The 14,779-nt window shown below is 40.6% G+C and overlaps 1 protein-coding gene across 1 annotated transcript; it reads right to left on the reverse strand.

The window, feature by feature from the left end:
• Nucleotides 1-8,917: 8,917 nt before the first annotated feature.
• On the reverse strand, nt 8,918-12,369 carry LOC113662802 (C-type lectin domain family 4 member F-like). Its single transcript, XM_047816099.1, has 5 exons — nt 12,345-12,369; nt 12,059-12,151; nt 11,389-11,466; nt 9,227-9,381; nt 8,918-9,154 (listed from the first exon to the last, which is right to left on the reverse strand). The coding sequence occupies exons 1-5, from the start codon at nt 12,367-12,369 to the stop codon at nt 9,038-9,040; spliced, it is 468 nt and encodes a 155-aa protein (XP_047672055.1). The 3' UTR covers nt 8,918-9,037.
• Between the last annotated feature and the right edge of the window lie 2,410 nt (nt 12,370-14,779).

The following is a 14,779-nucleotide window of genomic DNA, read 5'->3' on the forward strand; positions in this document are numbered from 1 at the left end:
CTCTGCAGGGTGGCTGGGCGCTCCCTTAGAGATAGGGTGAGGAGCTCAGTCACTTCGGAGGAGCTCAGAGTAGAGCCGCTGCTCCTCCACATCGAGAGTAGTCAGCTGAGGTGGCTCGCGCATCTGTTTAAGGGGCATGTCCAACTGGGAGGAGGCCCCGGGGAAGACCTAGGACATGCTGGAGGGACTATGTTTCTCGACTGGCCTGGGAACGCCTCGGTATTCCCCCGGAAGAGCTGGAGGAAGAGTCTGGGGAGAGGGAAGTCTGGGTGTCCCTGCTTAGACTGCTGCCCCTACGACCCGGCCCCGAATAAGCGGTAGAAAATGGATGGATGGATATATATATATATATATAAATATATATATATATATATATATATATATATATATATATATATATATATATGTTTCAAGATGGCGCCCGGTGAGGTCGTGGTTTTGTAAGCTGAGGAAGAAATGGGTATTTCTCATAAATGAAGGTATAATATTTATATAGTTGCTAACTAACATATCTAAGATAGTTACTGGTTGTCGAAATTATAAACAATTGGACAGTTTTTGGACAGTGCAAACGTTTTCTACAAAGTTTTCCAATGTGGTGTTGTGCACGTTTAAAAATTGCGGAGGATGCTCATGTTGGTGCAGAGATGGAAGTTGAGGCTGTAAATGAAAAAAGAAACTTTAACGAAATTCACTGGTATGCCTGTAATGTGAAAACAGGAGGAGATTGTGATTCCTGTCCGAACACACCAAGCAAAAATCAGGCCCCTAAACGGCAAAAAAATGTCACCTCGGCTAAAGAAAAGGAACTTTCTTTGAGCGACGTGCAAGAAAACATCATCCGAATTCTTTCTGAAAAGATTAACGAGAGATCCGATCAGATTGAAAAAATGGTAAAAGCAGAATTCATCCAACATAGAAGAGTTAGGCAAATCTCTTACTTCAGTGCACAATGATGTAATGGGACTGCAGAGGGAAAATGAGAACTTCACGTCTGGAGAAAAGGGTCAGTGAAATGAACGCAAGAATTCAGGACCAGGAACGCTACAGCCACAGATGGTGCCTTCGTTTATACGGGCTGTCCGAACAACCTACTGAGAATGTGAAAATGAGAGTCATGGAGATATGCAAGGCGCTGGTTTCAGGTACAGACAAACATGTGATAACGGACTCTCTGGATGTGGCACATCGTCTTGGTAGTTTAAAAACTTTGGATAAAGGTAGAACAGCTAATCCAAGACCGGTTATTATGGGATTCATATCTCGTACCGCCAGAGATTTAATCTGGAAGAATTCCAAAAACAATGAGTACCTAACTACTAAAGGTCTACGCGTTAAAGAGCACTTGACTGCATCGGACAGAGAAACACGGAATCGTCTTTGGCCAGCTGTTGAGAAAGCAAGGAAGGAGGGCAAGAATGCATACTTCAGCAGAGCACGGGCGTTTGTGGATGGGAAAGAGATTTGTTTTGAAGAAGAAAACAGATAAACTAGCAATGATGTAACTAATGTATGAGGTGGACAGTAAAGGCTTAACTTTACTGTTCGGAGGTTAGTGTTGTTATTGATATGTTGGTTATAATAATATGAAACATGTTATGTTCTATTAAGATGTTTGTAACTATTATAGTTTATTAATATAGAATATTTGTGGGAATAGTGTGGGAAAGTTTAAAGTCTAAGTTCTTTATTTACTCTTGTGGTTGATCTTAGTAATTATTTGTTCTTTCTATGTCACTTTCTGTTTTTTCTATCAATGCCAGAGGTATTCATGATCAGTTAAAAAGAAAAGCTTTGTTTTTATATTGCAAAGGAAAAAAATGTAGATTTTTGTTTTATCCAGGAGACACATGCATGTTCTTCAGATGCCGAATTTTGGAAAAGTCAATGGGGAAAAGAAATTTGGTTATCATTCGGTAATAATCGGCAGCGGTCGCTATTTTACAAGATAGATTTACCGGGCAGATATTGGAGTTTGAAAAGGATGATTGTGGAAACTACTAGTTATAGTAAAGGACAATGAGTTTTTTATTTTGGTTAACTGTTATGCCACCAACAACAAAGCCCACAATAATATACTTTTTTCACATATTGAGTCTAGAATTCAGTATTTTATTGTCATATATCCTTTTTCCAAAATTGTATGGGGAGGGGATTTTAATACCATGTTAGATGAAACACTTGATAGATGGCCTCGTAAAAGATATCCTGTCCCTGGTAGTGAACTGGTCAATGTGTGTTCTAGATTGGGTATTATAGATGTATGGCGATATAAAAATCCAAACAGGGAGGAGTATACATGGAGTAATAAGGATGCCTCACTGTGCTCACGTATTGATTATTGGTTAGTGACTAACAATATAATTAATAATGTGACCTCAGACCTGATTGAACCATGTATAATGACAGATCATAAAGGAATATTTATTGAAATGGATTTGGTGCAGGGTAAATCAGGTAAAAGAAATGGTAATTTTTGGAAATTAAATAGAAAATTGCTAGAAAATGAAGGCTTCAAGATTCAAATTAAACAAATTATTGAGAAATATTGGGCAGGTGCATGTACAGAAAACCTGTATGGAAAATACTGGGAACTAATGAAGTTTGACATTAGAACAGCAGCTATTAACCAGGGTAAACTTGTAGCAAAATGTAAAAGAGTGAAAGAGAAATCCGTTATTGAGGAAATTTTGAAGTTGAGTAAAACAAAAAAGGGAACCAAAAGGGAAGAGATTGAGAAATTAAATGTATTACAAACTGAATTAGATAACATGTATGAGGAAAAAGCAAGAGGAGCATTTGTGCAATCTAGACTTAAATGGTTAGAAAAAGGGGAGAAAAATACTAAATATTTTTTTGGCCTTGAAAAGAGAAACATTGAATTTGCCTTAGTCTTAAAATTAATGATCAACAACGTAATTGTAGATAATCATTTAGATATTTCAAAGTATGTAGCCCATTTTATAGTAATTTGTATTCCTGCACCTTGACCACTTCCAGTATTGATAGTTTTTTAATAAAATTTATGAGTGACATCAAAAAAATAGATCAGGATTTTCTGTACTTGTGTGATGAATAAATTAATATTGAGGAGTTAAGAGAGTGTATTAACCTGCTAAAAAGCAATACATCACCAGGCAACGACAGGCTAACAGGGGAGTTCTACAGGAGTTCTAAGGAACTTTCACCATTTTTACTATCAGTTTTTGTAGAAGCAATAAATAAAGGTGAATTGCCAGCTTCATTAAAACAAGGCATCATAACATTGATTCCCAAACCCAACAAAGATAAGTTACTTATCGATAATTGGAGACCAATTAGTTTGCTCAATAATGACAGTAAATTGTTTGCGATGATTTTTGCAAGAAGATTGAAACAAGGTTTAAACAAATTCATATATGAAGAACAGTCTGGTTTTATGCAAGGCCATCATATTATGAATATTATTAGGCTGGTCTTGGATATGATTGATTATAATCACCTTGACAGACTAAATGATGACAGTTTTATTTTTTATTTATTGACTTCTATAAAGCTTTTGATACTGTAAATCATGATTTTATTTTCAAAGTTATTAAGTTGTTGGGTTTTGGTGATTTGTTTTTAAAAGCAGTTAAAACATTATATAACGGATGTAATTGCTCGGTTAAACTTGCTGGTGGAACTTCACAAAGGTTTGATATCAATTGTGGAATTAGAAAAGGATGCCCTCTTTCTCCCTTTTTATTTTTGTTAGTCACTCAAATTTTGGCAGTGCATATTAAGAAAAGTCAGTGCTTTAGGTACAGAATTTAAACTTAGTCAGTTTGCTGATGATACGGCTATTTTTTAAAAAAACGAAATTGAGGTTCCAGTTATGATTAGAGTTCCCTTTCGGAACTCGAGCTGCGTCAAAACGCTATGGGAACGCCCTCTGCGTGACCGCGCTCTGAACCACGTGTTTAATCTGACCAATAGGCGTTGGGACGTGACGTCATTGGCGGGTGACGTCACGTAAACAGGAAGCTACAAATGGCTGTGAGATGGACAAGACTCTAGCTTCTGCTCGTTCAGGTAAGTGCTGTTTTCTGATACTGTTTTTCTGATCGAGTGATGTATAGCAGACAGATATTCCGAAAGTGTGTTTTTCCGTGTCCCCGTTTTATTCCTGGGAAGGATTTGCACAATCGATGCGTTGGATGCACAATCGGCTCTCGAGGGAGTCGATTGCTCGCATTGCAGCCGCATGGCTATGCGCACGCTTCGCTCCCGGAGAGCGCTCTTCGAGAAGAGCGCTCTCCCTCGCGGCTCCGGTCCTGCTCTTGCCGAGGCAAAGCAGCGCCGACGCTCGTGGGGCTCGCAGGTCGATTTAGCAGCGGGATTGGAGGCGGATGAGTCCTCTTCAGCCTCGTCTGCTGAATCGAGCTCCGGCTCTCGCGGAGAAGCAGGTCTGATGGCTGCTTCTTCTCCCGGTGCGAGCATTACATGTCTCTCCCTGCAAGGAAGGAGAGCTGATGGATGCTAGCGAGCCCGTGGGCTCCTCACAGCCTGTGCTGTATGAGGAGCTCCTCGAGGTCGTGACACGAGCCATAGCCAAACTGGATTTAGATTGGCCGGTGGAGCAGCAGAAGCAGCGCACACCCAGTAAGCTGGATGAGCGTTTCCTGCGCCCTGTGTCACTTTCTCGGCGCCAGAGCCTGCCATTTTTTCCCGATCTGCACGCCGAGGTGTCCAGATCCTGGAAAACCCCGTACTCTACGCGCACTTCTGCTAGTCACTCCTCGTTTTATGCGAATGTGGTTGGGGCTAAGGCGTGCGGCTACGGGGCAATGCCACGTGTGGAAGAGACGCTGGCTAGCTATCTCTCCCCTAACGTAGCATCATCGCTAAAGGCTCCGGTTTTCCCCACTAAGCCGCTACGTGTTACGTCAGCCTTAGTAAGGAAGGTCAGGCCGTGGGCTGCCTCCACACCATGGGTGTGTTGCAGGCATACCAGGCTGACCTGCTACGTGATTTGGATGAGGGACTTAGCTCCGGGACGGCTGATATTGAGGAGTTGCGTCGCACTGCCGACTTGGCTCTTCAGGCGCCGAAGCACACGGTGCGGGCCGTTGGGCGGTCCATGGCGGCCCAGTGGCCACAGAAAGGCATCTGTGGCTCACCTTGTCCGACCTCCCGGACAAGGATCGATCTGTGCTACTGGACGCACCGATGGCTCCTCCTGGACTGTTTGGCGACGCTGTAACGGCGGTCGTACACAAGTTCCAAGCAGTCGGCTGCGTTTCAGCAGTACCTCCCTCGGCGATCTCGTGGGGCTGTTCGGCGGAAGCCCCAGCCTGTCCTTCTGGCCACCGCGAAGCCCAGAGACAGAGCGTGGGCTCAAGGTGACGCTCTAGGCTCAGGAGGGAGCAGGGTGACCTGAGGGCTGGATGGGGGAGGCCCGCCGCCTCTCAGGAGGTCTCAATGGCCGCAGTACGTGGCTCTGGCCGTTCGGGTCATGGAGGCCGGTCTGTCTGCCGTGCCACAAGATGTGCTTCAGGGCACGGCTTCCCTCCAGCGGTTCACTCCCCACCTTTCCACCCGAGGGTTCGTTTTGGAGGGGGAGGGTCCGCCGCCTCTCGCGCGGCGCCATCAGCTGCAGGCCCACGTCTCTCGTGGCACATAAATTGCCTGGAGATGATGGCGGTGTTTTTGGGGTTAAAACACTTCCTCCCGGACCTGAGAGATCGCCATGTATTGGACCGCATGGCGTCTCCACCCCGAGGTGGTGGAGTTTATATGGCGGAGGTTCTACAGAGCCCAGGTGGATCTGTTTGCGACCCGGGAAACCTCGCACTGTCCCCTCTGGTTCTTTCTCTCTCACCCAGCCCCGTTAGGTCTGGATGCCATGGTACAGTCGTGGCCGAGGCTACGCCTGTACACCTTTCTTCCGATTGCACTGCTCCCTGGAGTTCTGGAGAGAGTTCGCTGGGATGGAGTCCGTCTCCTCCTGGTAGCACCTCGATGGCCGGGCAAGCCATGGTGTGCGGATCTGGTGTCCCGACTCGAGGGCCCTCCGTGGGAAATTCCTCCCAGGAGGAATCTCCTCTCACAGGCGGGCAGAACCCTGGTGCACCCCCGCCCAGAGCTGTGGAGGCTGTGGCTGTGGCCCCTGAGGGGGCACAGTTCATAGCGGCTGGTCTCTCTACCGAGGTAGGAGAGACCCTTCTCCGCTCCAGAGCTTCCTCCATTTACAGCCCCCGAACAGAAGCGACAGAACCGACTGTGTCCAGTGCAAGCACTGGTCACTTACCTCCGCAGGACGAGTCCGTGGAGAGAATCGGTGCAGCTGCTCGTCTGCTTTGGGCCCTAACAGGAAGGGTTTCCTGGCCGCCACGCAGACGTTGAGCAGATGGGTAGTGGATGCGATTGTCGGCTCACAAGCCCTCTGGCTTCCCCGCACCATTCGGGGTCTGAGCTCACTCCACCCGGAGTGTGGCGGCCTCTACGGCCTGGTCCGCTGGAGTGGCACTCCAAGACATCTGTGACGCTGCGGGTTGGTCCACCCCGCTGACCTTTTGTCAGGTTCTATGACCTTGACCGCAGAGCCACCCCGGGCTCCTCTGTCCTACGTGCAGGTGCCGAGGCCCTCACTCTCTAAGCAGGGTCTGGTCAGTATGGCGTGATTGGACACTTGTTCCCATAGCGTTTCGACGCAGCTCGAGTTCCGAAAGGGAACATCTCTAGGTTACGACCGTAACCCTATTTCCCTGAGGAACGAGATGCTGCGTCTCCATGCCACACTCCCTGCATCCCTGCGGCGCTTACCTTCTCTCACAGGAGCTAGCGTCTTGTCCATCTCGCAGCCATTTGTAGCTTCCTGTTTACGCGACGTCACCCGCCGATGACGTCACGTCCCAACGCCTATTGGTCAGATTACACACGTGGTTCAGAGCGCGATCACGCAGAGGGCGTTCCCATAGCGTTTCGACGCAACGTCTCGTTCCTCAGGGAACTAGGGTAACGGTCATAACCTAAATACGTTATTGAGTAATTCTCTGATGCGTCGGGTCTTAAAATGAATCTAGATAAATCTGCATTGTTTCCCCTAAAAGCTTGCTCACTTACACAAATAGAAGGTATTCCAGTTAAACAACAGCTAACTTATCTGGGTATAGTCATTTGCAAAAATGATAAACAAAGAAGCCAGTTAAATTTTGAACCAATTATTGAAAAAACGAAAAAGAAATTTAACTTGTGGTTAATGAGAGATTTATCCATTTTTGGGAGGGTGTTATTGTCCAAGGCAGAAGGTATTTCCAGATCTGTATATACTTCTTTATCATTAGAGGTGCCCTCCACTGTAATGAAAGTTTTGGATAAGATATTGTATGACTTTATCTGGAGGAAAAAAAAACATTATTTAAGAGAAAGAGGTCATATGCAATACTAAAGAACAAGGGGGGCTAGAGGTTCTGGATTATAGTACACTCAATAATACTTTCAAGATTAGATGGTTAATAGAATTTATGAAAAATAAAGATAGTTTGTGGAATGTATTTCCTAATTATATATTTAACTCTATTGTTGGAATAACATTTTTGTTGAAATGCAATTTTTCTGTTGATAAAATTCCGGTTAAACTGGCGGGCTTCCATAGGCAGGCCCTGTTAGCATGGAATTTGATCTATAAACACAATTTTTCACCACACAGTTATTGCATTTGGAATAATAAAGACATCTTATTTTAAAACAAATCACTTTTTTTAATCAAAATTGGATTAATGAAGGGATTATTTTGGTAAGGCAGCTGTTGAATTCTGATGGGTATTTGTTGTCTTACACAGAGTTTCTTGAAAAATTCCAACTACCGGTTAAACCAAGAGATTTTGCTATTGTTTTTGATGCAATTCCAAAGAGTGTTGTATTTCTTTTAAAGAATTCGAGTTCTTTGCAAATTAATATAGATGACTTCTGTGGTAGTTTATACATCGGCAATGTTAATATCTTGAAACAAAAGTGTAGCAATTATATTATAAGAAATGCCCTCTGTTGTGTTTCTTTCCCTGCAGCAAGTTTTTTTTGGTCTTCCTTATTTGGTCATATATACTGGGACAAAGCATGGAAAATACTGAACAGGTTTTGTGTCAACAATAAAAGTAAGGAGGTGTCTTACAAAATTCTACATAGGATTTATCCTGTTAAACATGTTTTGGAAAGATTTAAGCTTAATATCTCTTATGCTTGCATTTTTTTGGTGTCCACTTTTGCCATTTTAAATTATACCTTAACTTTTTTGATTACTATGTAGTCATATAATATATAATATAAAACTCTTCTTGTTTTATATTCTCACTGAGGGCTAAACCCACCTAAAGATGAAATCCTTGAATCGCCCCTGCCACTAACTGTTAAAAGTACTGTTTTCTACTGCATTAGAACTTTTATTAAGGTTTCTTGTGTTTTCATTTTTCATCAAGTAAAGGGCATTTTTGTATTGCTTTGCCAGACACAAATATATCTTAATAACTAAACGAGTTGTATACATTCGGTATCGGTCGGCCGATATACTGGCAAACTCTGGTATCAGAATCGGATCGGAAGAGAAAAAGTGGTATCCCTAATACTGTATGCAGTAAACTTCATGTTATCTGTTTTTTTTACTATCAAATAGTTATAGTCAACAACCAAGAACTGTCCTCAATTCATAAAAACAAATATTTTCAGACTCAAATGTAAGTGAAAAGTCTTCTACTTTTCACAGATGTACTTTTTGATTGTACTACAAGAATCATCAAACCAGTTATGTGTGTTAACATTTGCATTCCCCAGAGTAGCACAATTCTCTCCCGAAGGGTCCTTCTCTTTCCAGTTATCAGGCTCATTTGGTCCCTTTGGAGCACTAAACCAGAACCTACATACATAAGACATAAAAACTGTAATAAGTTTCCTAAATATTGAATTTATTTTCTGCATAAATGAGTATATATATTATTGGAGCTTTGTAATAGTAAAATGAGTTTAGTGTGAAGAAAAGAAGAGGTTAATGAGAAATAGAGTGTGTGAGTGAACACTGTCCTTACGTTACACCCGTCTCATTTAAGGGCTTGTTGTTCACCCACATCCACTGACCCTCAGTCTCCAAGTCATTCAATCCAATCCAGTGTGTTTCTCCAATTTGTGAAATTAAAAAGCCCTAATGTAGAAAACAATTATATTAAATAAGTAAATGATTAGATTAAATTATAAAGAGAAGCTCTACACTCACCTGTTCAGTTTGGCTGGTTATAATCACCAGGTGACCTCCTTTCTCCACACAGTAATCTCGACTCTGTGTCCAGTTCAGTTTATCAGTGGAGAAGTAATAACACTTTAAACCAAGAGACTTCCATCCTTCCTCACAAAGTGTGCAGGTTTGTTTTGCTTTTTTGAACAGTTAAAAAAAACATTTATGAAATTAGATTATATAATAACTACATAACAAATTTTACAGTTATGTGAAACATTTTATTTCTATTTAAAACATACTATCAGGAGCTACTGGGACACTTCCCTGACAGACCACCAGAGGGGGTGCTGGTGGCTGTTTAACCATAGGTGTTCCCCAGGTGTGTTGTACTGCTGTGTCACTTCTTCTCCATTTAGCCTGATGTTTTGTCATATATATTTGACTGCATTGTGATCTCAGGTATCCATGTGTATCCATTCATTTGTTCTGGATCATGGTCAAGTCGTGATGTGCTAGTTTTATTTTAAATTAATAAATCTGTGTCAGGGATTTACACTAGATTTACTGACTTTTTTATTTTCTGGTGCGGGTCCCAAGGTGTGATTCCCCTCTGTTGAGATTTTCACAGTTCTTCAGCCCTGCTTTTGTTTTGCAAACACCCCCATCACCTGTGAGGCCTGGCTCATTTGCATTTGTTTACTCAGAGTAGCTCAGATCCAAGGCAGGCCAAACCTCTGTGTGACATGGAATCCTTCACGGCCTATCTATACAAAGTAGTCTGTTTTATTTATAAAAAATTGTGTGCTAAGGTTTGTCATTGGCATAGTACATATCATATTTATATAACCCTTGTGCAGACCTGGGGTCTATTTGACTCATCTGGAAAGTTTAATGTGTCATAACTTGGGTTTCCTTCCACATATTTCCCTGAAATTTACCAGGATTGTTCCAAATTATGAACTTTGCAAGTAAAATTAATTTAGTCTATTTTCGTTGAAATATGTGTTCGTAAAATAAATACATTCCTCCTCAAGTCCTCCCGAGTCAATTTGACCCGGCCACATTTAGTGGGGCAATAGGTCACACTTTTGCCCTTTTCAGCGCAATGAACATACATACAGACACAAAAATGCACACATAAAATGTCCACTAACACACACACACACACACGCATGCACACACATGCACACACATGCACACACACGAATTGGGCATTGCATTTCATTAGGCCTCCAGAAAAAAAAGAAGTGTGTATGAGACATGAGGAGTGTGTATGAGATATGAGGAGTGCGTATGAGACATGAGGAGTGCGTATGGAACAGTAAGAGTGTGTATGAGACATGAGGAGTGTGCATGGAATAGTAAGAGTGTGTATGAGACATGAGGAGTGTGTATGAGACATGAGGAGTGTGTATGAGACATGAAGAGGAGTGTGTATGAGATATCCCTTACTTGGGAAAGAATGAAAAGTTGCTAATACATGAATAAAATGAAAACTTGCAAACACTTCAGTCTCCAATGTATGTTTGTAGACAAATGTCATAAGCTGAGTGAAGTTATGGTCTATGGCTTTTGACATGTTCGTACACATACAGAATAAAATGATGTCATTTCATTTTCATTGGCCATCAATGAATTATAACACCAAAAGTGAATTTTGAGACAGAACAAGAACCCAACATGCCTCCACAGAAGATGCACAGTGGTACTGGGAAGCCCTGCCTGAGCCAGACGGCACTGTGTGGGTAGAGGAGGACATTGGAATGCCCGGTGCAGTAGCAAATCGCTCGTGCTTCACTGCGCAAGCTGGACCCTGGGCGACTGGGGCACTTTCCCAAGTAAGGAGATGCATTGCAGACATATTTGGTCTCCAAATCCATGGCCATCCAGAACTATGGAGCTGTAGGGGTGCTAGTAGGTGTGAGGTCGAAAGATTTAAGCAAATTTGCGCAGATTTATTCAAGTCTAGTGTTTATCCTGTGTGTGGGTTTGATTTTCTGAAAATTCAGCTTATAACCTGGAGATCCGTGTTTGATCCCTGCTTCAGGTGGCATCTTCCCTTCTGCTGCACATATACTACACTCTACACAATTTGGTACATGATTTATTATATAAGAAAAATAAAAATAATGCAAGATCACATGCATTAAGGCTTAAAATAACTGCCCCTTGGAGTAAGTACTGCCAGGATAAAGCCTTACCATTGCATACAGAGAGACGTTCATGAGCTTGCTGGTATTTTGCCTTCAGCATCCCAATCAGTTTCTCTGTCTCTAAAACTAAACAAAAAATATTTTGATGCAAATGTTTTTTGATGATGGGAGTAAACAGACGGAGAAAACAGACTAAACTTCCCACTGCATGCAGAAACAAACTTATGATGCTTTTGTATTAATTTCTTAATTTCTATACAATCTTTATGTCTCTAAAACAAAAGAGAAGTGCTTCTGATGAAGGATTCGAGTAAACCAGAGGAAAGGACAAGTCTTATCATTGCAGGCAAGGATGCGCTCCTGATGTTTCACACATTTGTATTCATTATCATTTAATAAATTATAAAGTTGAACATAATTAAATCACACATGAACCACAATATAACCACTAGTTGGCATATATATATATATATATATATATATATATATATATATATATATATATATATATATATATATATATATATAATTATTATATAGAGTTATTATTATTCCCTTAATAATAAAAACTGCATGTTGTGTTTATTTGTGTTATCTTTGACTAATATTTAAATTTGTTTGATGATCTGAAACATTAAAGTGTAAAAAGATCAGGAAGGGGCCAACACTTTTTCACACCACTGTATTTATCTACCTATAATGATGGTGCAAATCTTACCACTGCGTGCTGCGAGATCCTCCTGAACTTGCTGATGCTCCACCTTCAGTGCTTCATACAGTTTTTCTATCTCTAAGGCAAAGATAATAATTTCTGATGCAAAAGGGTTTTTAGATAATGAGAATAAACCAGAGAGAAAAATTATAAGAGGGGCAATTACTAGAATTACTATTACAAAATAAGAAGCACAAAACTGTTGAGTTTTTAATCCACATATACACTGCAGCTGCTGCAAACTTCTAAAGGAGGTCATTTTTAGGGTTCTAAAGCTCTAATAACCACTTACCCTTGGCTTCATGTTCCTGTGTCATCAATGTTTCAGTTACATTAGAATATTGCTCACTTAATATCTCATATGAAACAGTTTTTCATGCTAGGATAAATTCATCTCACTTGATGGATCAAAGGAGACACTTTATTATGATTTGATGATTGAGAAAAAAGATAAAGTTAATAAGATAAAGATAAAGATAAATAGACAAAGTCATTTCCAGACCTAATGCCATGCACAGTTACAGTTAGCTGATTTCAAACTAATTTGTGGTGTAATAGTTACTACAGTTAAACTGTTCAGGTTCTCATGACAAGCTGCACAGTTGTCCTTATTTACTTCATAATAGAAGTAAAAAAAAAGAGACTATTTATTGCTAGTATAATATAAAAAAGAGACTATTTATTGCTAGTATAATATAAATAATAGGATTTTTTTTTCTGGATTTGACTTGTTTTTCCATGAACTGAAAGGTGTTTGTGTAAAATATTTTCTGTATATATGAATCACTGAGCATAGTTTATCATTCAGTGACCCAGCAGTGTAACTGTTCATCTGCATGAATTCATCGTGGGCCAAAGCTACAATAAAACATTTTAAAAAGTTCTAATATTTTTGGAACTTGTTCCCTAAAAAGAAAAATAGCAACACAAATAATTTTACTTCTCTAACTCCATAACACAGGAAAACAGAGAAAAGGAACCTGCCCCCAAAAGTGAAGTCAAGTTTACATACAGTACATTTACCTGTTTTACAATATACCAATAGTTTTTTCTATCCTTTTGTGTGTGTGTCACTCCCTGTTCCTTTATATATATAAAAAAAAGAAACCTAACCCTAGGCTCCTAACCCTAAATAGCTCTGGTTACAGGAGAACTGAATACTGTCCTTCTGGCAGGATCTCTTACATTTACACAGGACATGTGGAGATAATCAGTATAATGATTTTATGTTATGAGGTGTAAATGTATTTTTTTGTTGTCATTTCATAACCTCATTAGTTCTTCTCAGTATCAGTATTTAATCATCAAACAAACACATACCTGAGTTTTTCAGCTCTGAGCGAAAAAAAAAAGTCTTCTGTATTCACATTAATATCATCCTCTGTGTCTGATAATGAACAGTGAAAAGCTTTAAAGCATTTGTTCAGGTAAATGATATCAAGCATAATCATCAAAAATGTATTTAATTAATTTAACATGTATAAACATTTCAGATATCTACCTTTTGGAGAATGATAGTTTTCACTATCGTCCATTTTGTAGAATTCAAAACTCATACCTTCATAGACAGATGGCACTTCTGAACCTCACTATTGTTTCACTACAAATGAAAGGGGTGGCTTCTGCTTTCTAGAGTAATTTCAGGGGAACCCGATAGATTTCACCCTCACACTAGAAAGCATAAGGCATGTGATATAATGTGATGTTCTTCTTCCTGAACTTGCTGACACTTCACCTTCACTTCTTCACACAGTTTTTATATCTCTGTGTGTAGTAAATGTGTGTGTGTGTGTGTGTGTGTGTGTGTGAGCGTGTGTGTGTGTGGGGGAGTGCGTGTGTGTGCGTGTGTGTGTGTGTGTGTGTGTGTGTGTGTGTGTGTGTGTGTGTGTGTGTGTGTGTGTGTGTGAGCAAGTGTGTGTGAGCGTGTGTGTGAGCGTGTGTGTGTGTGTGTGTGTGTGTGTGTGTGTGTGTGTGTGTGTGTGTGAGAGAGAGAGATATGGAAATAAAGCTATATTTTTGCTGCATTTCTTTAAAAGATGGAAGCTCCTAAAATATAGTTTTATTTCCCAAACTCCCTGAAATCATTCCTTAATCCAGGAGTTGATTACTCTGTGTGGCCGAAACCTAGACTGGGTTATAACTCAGAACATTCTGAGGTGCAGCTTCAGATCATCCTCAGATTGACTCTAGGTGACTACCCCCCAGAGCATACACACACACACACACACGCACACACACACACACACACACACACACACACACACACACACACACACACACACACACACACACACACACACACACACACACACACACACACACACACACACACACACTTCCGTTCTTTTAATTTAGTTACCACCTTTTTTTCAACCTTTTAAATTTTTTGGAGAAGATGAACAGATGGAAATTTTGAAGGTAAAATGAAATAAAAATAAAGATATAACAAACCTGTTTTTTTCAAAGCCATGGACACTTTTATTAATTCATAAATTTCTTTATTCAAAGCATTACATTACATCTAGCTTCAGCAAACATAATCTGGACACACTTCATTCATAAAATAGACACATGTTCATCCTTACAGTACAATAATTTAAAAGATTTCACACACATGATCGTCTGATGTTCTAGTGGTTAAGACAAGCTAAAAAATACATTTTACAATGTGGCAGAAAAGTGAAACTTTATGGAGTTTGAAAAAGATTTTTTTATATAAATTGTGTT

The sequence above is a fragment of the Tachysurus fulvidraco genome, chromosome 7, assembly GCF_022655615.1.
Source record: "Tachysurus fulvidraco isolate hzauxx_2018 chromosome 7, HZAU_PFXX_2.0, whole genome shotgun sequence".
NCBI classification, from domain to species: domain Eukaryota; kingdom Metazoa; phylum Chordata; class Actinopteri; order Siluriformes; family Bagridae; genus Tachysurus; species Tachysurus fulvidraco.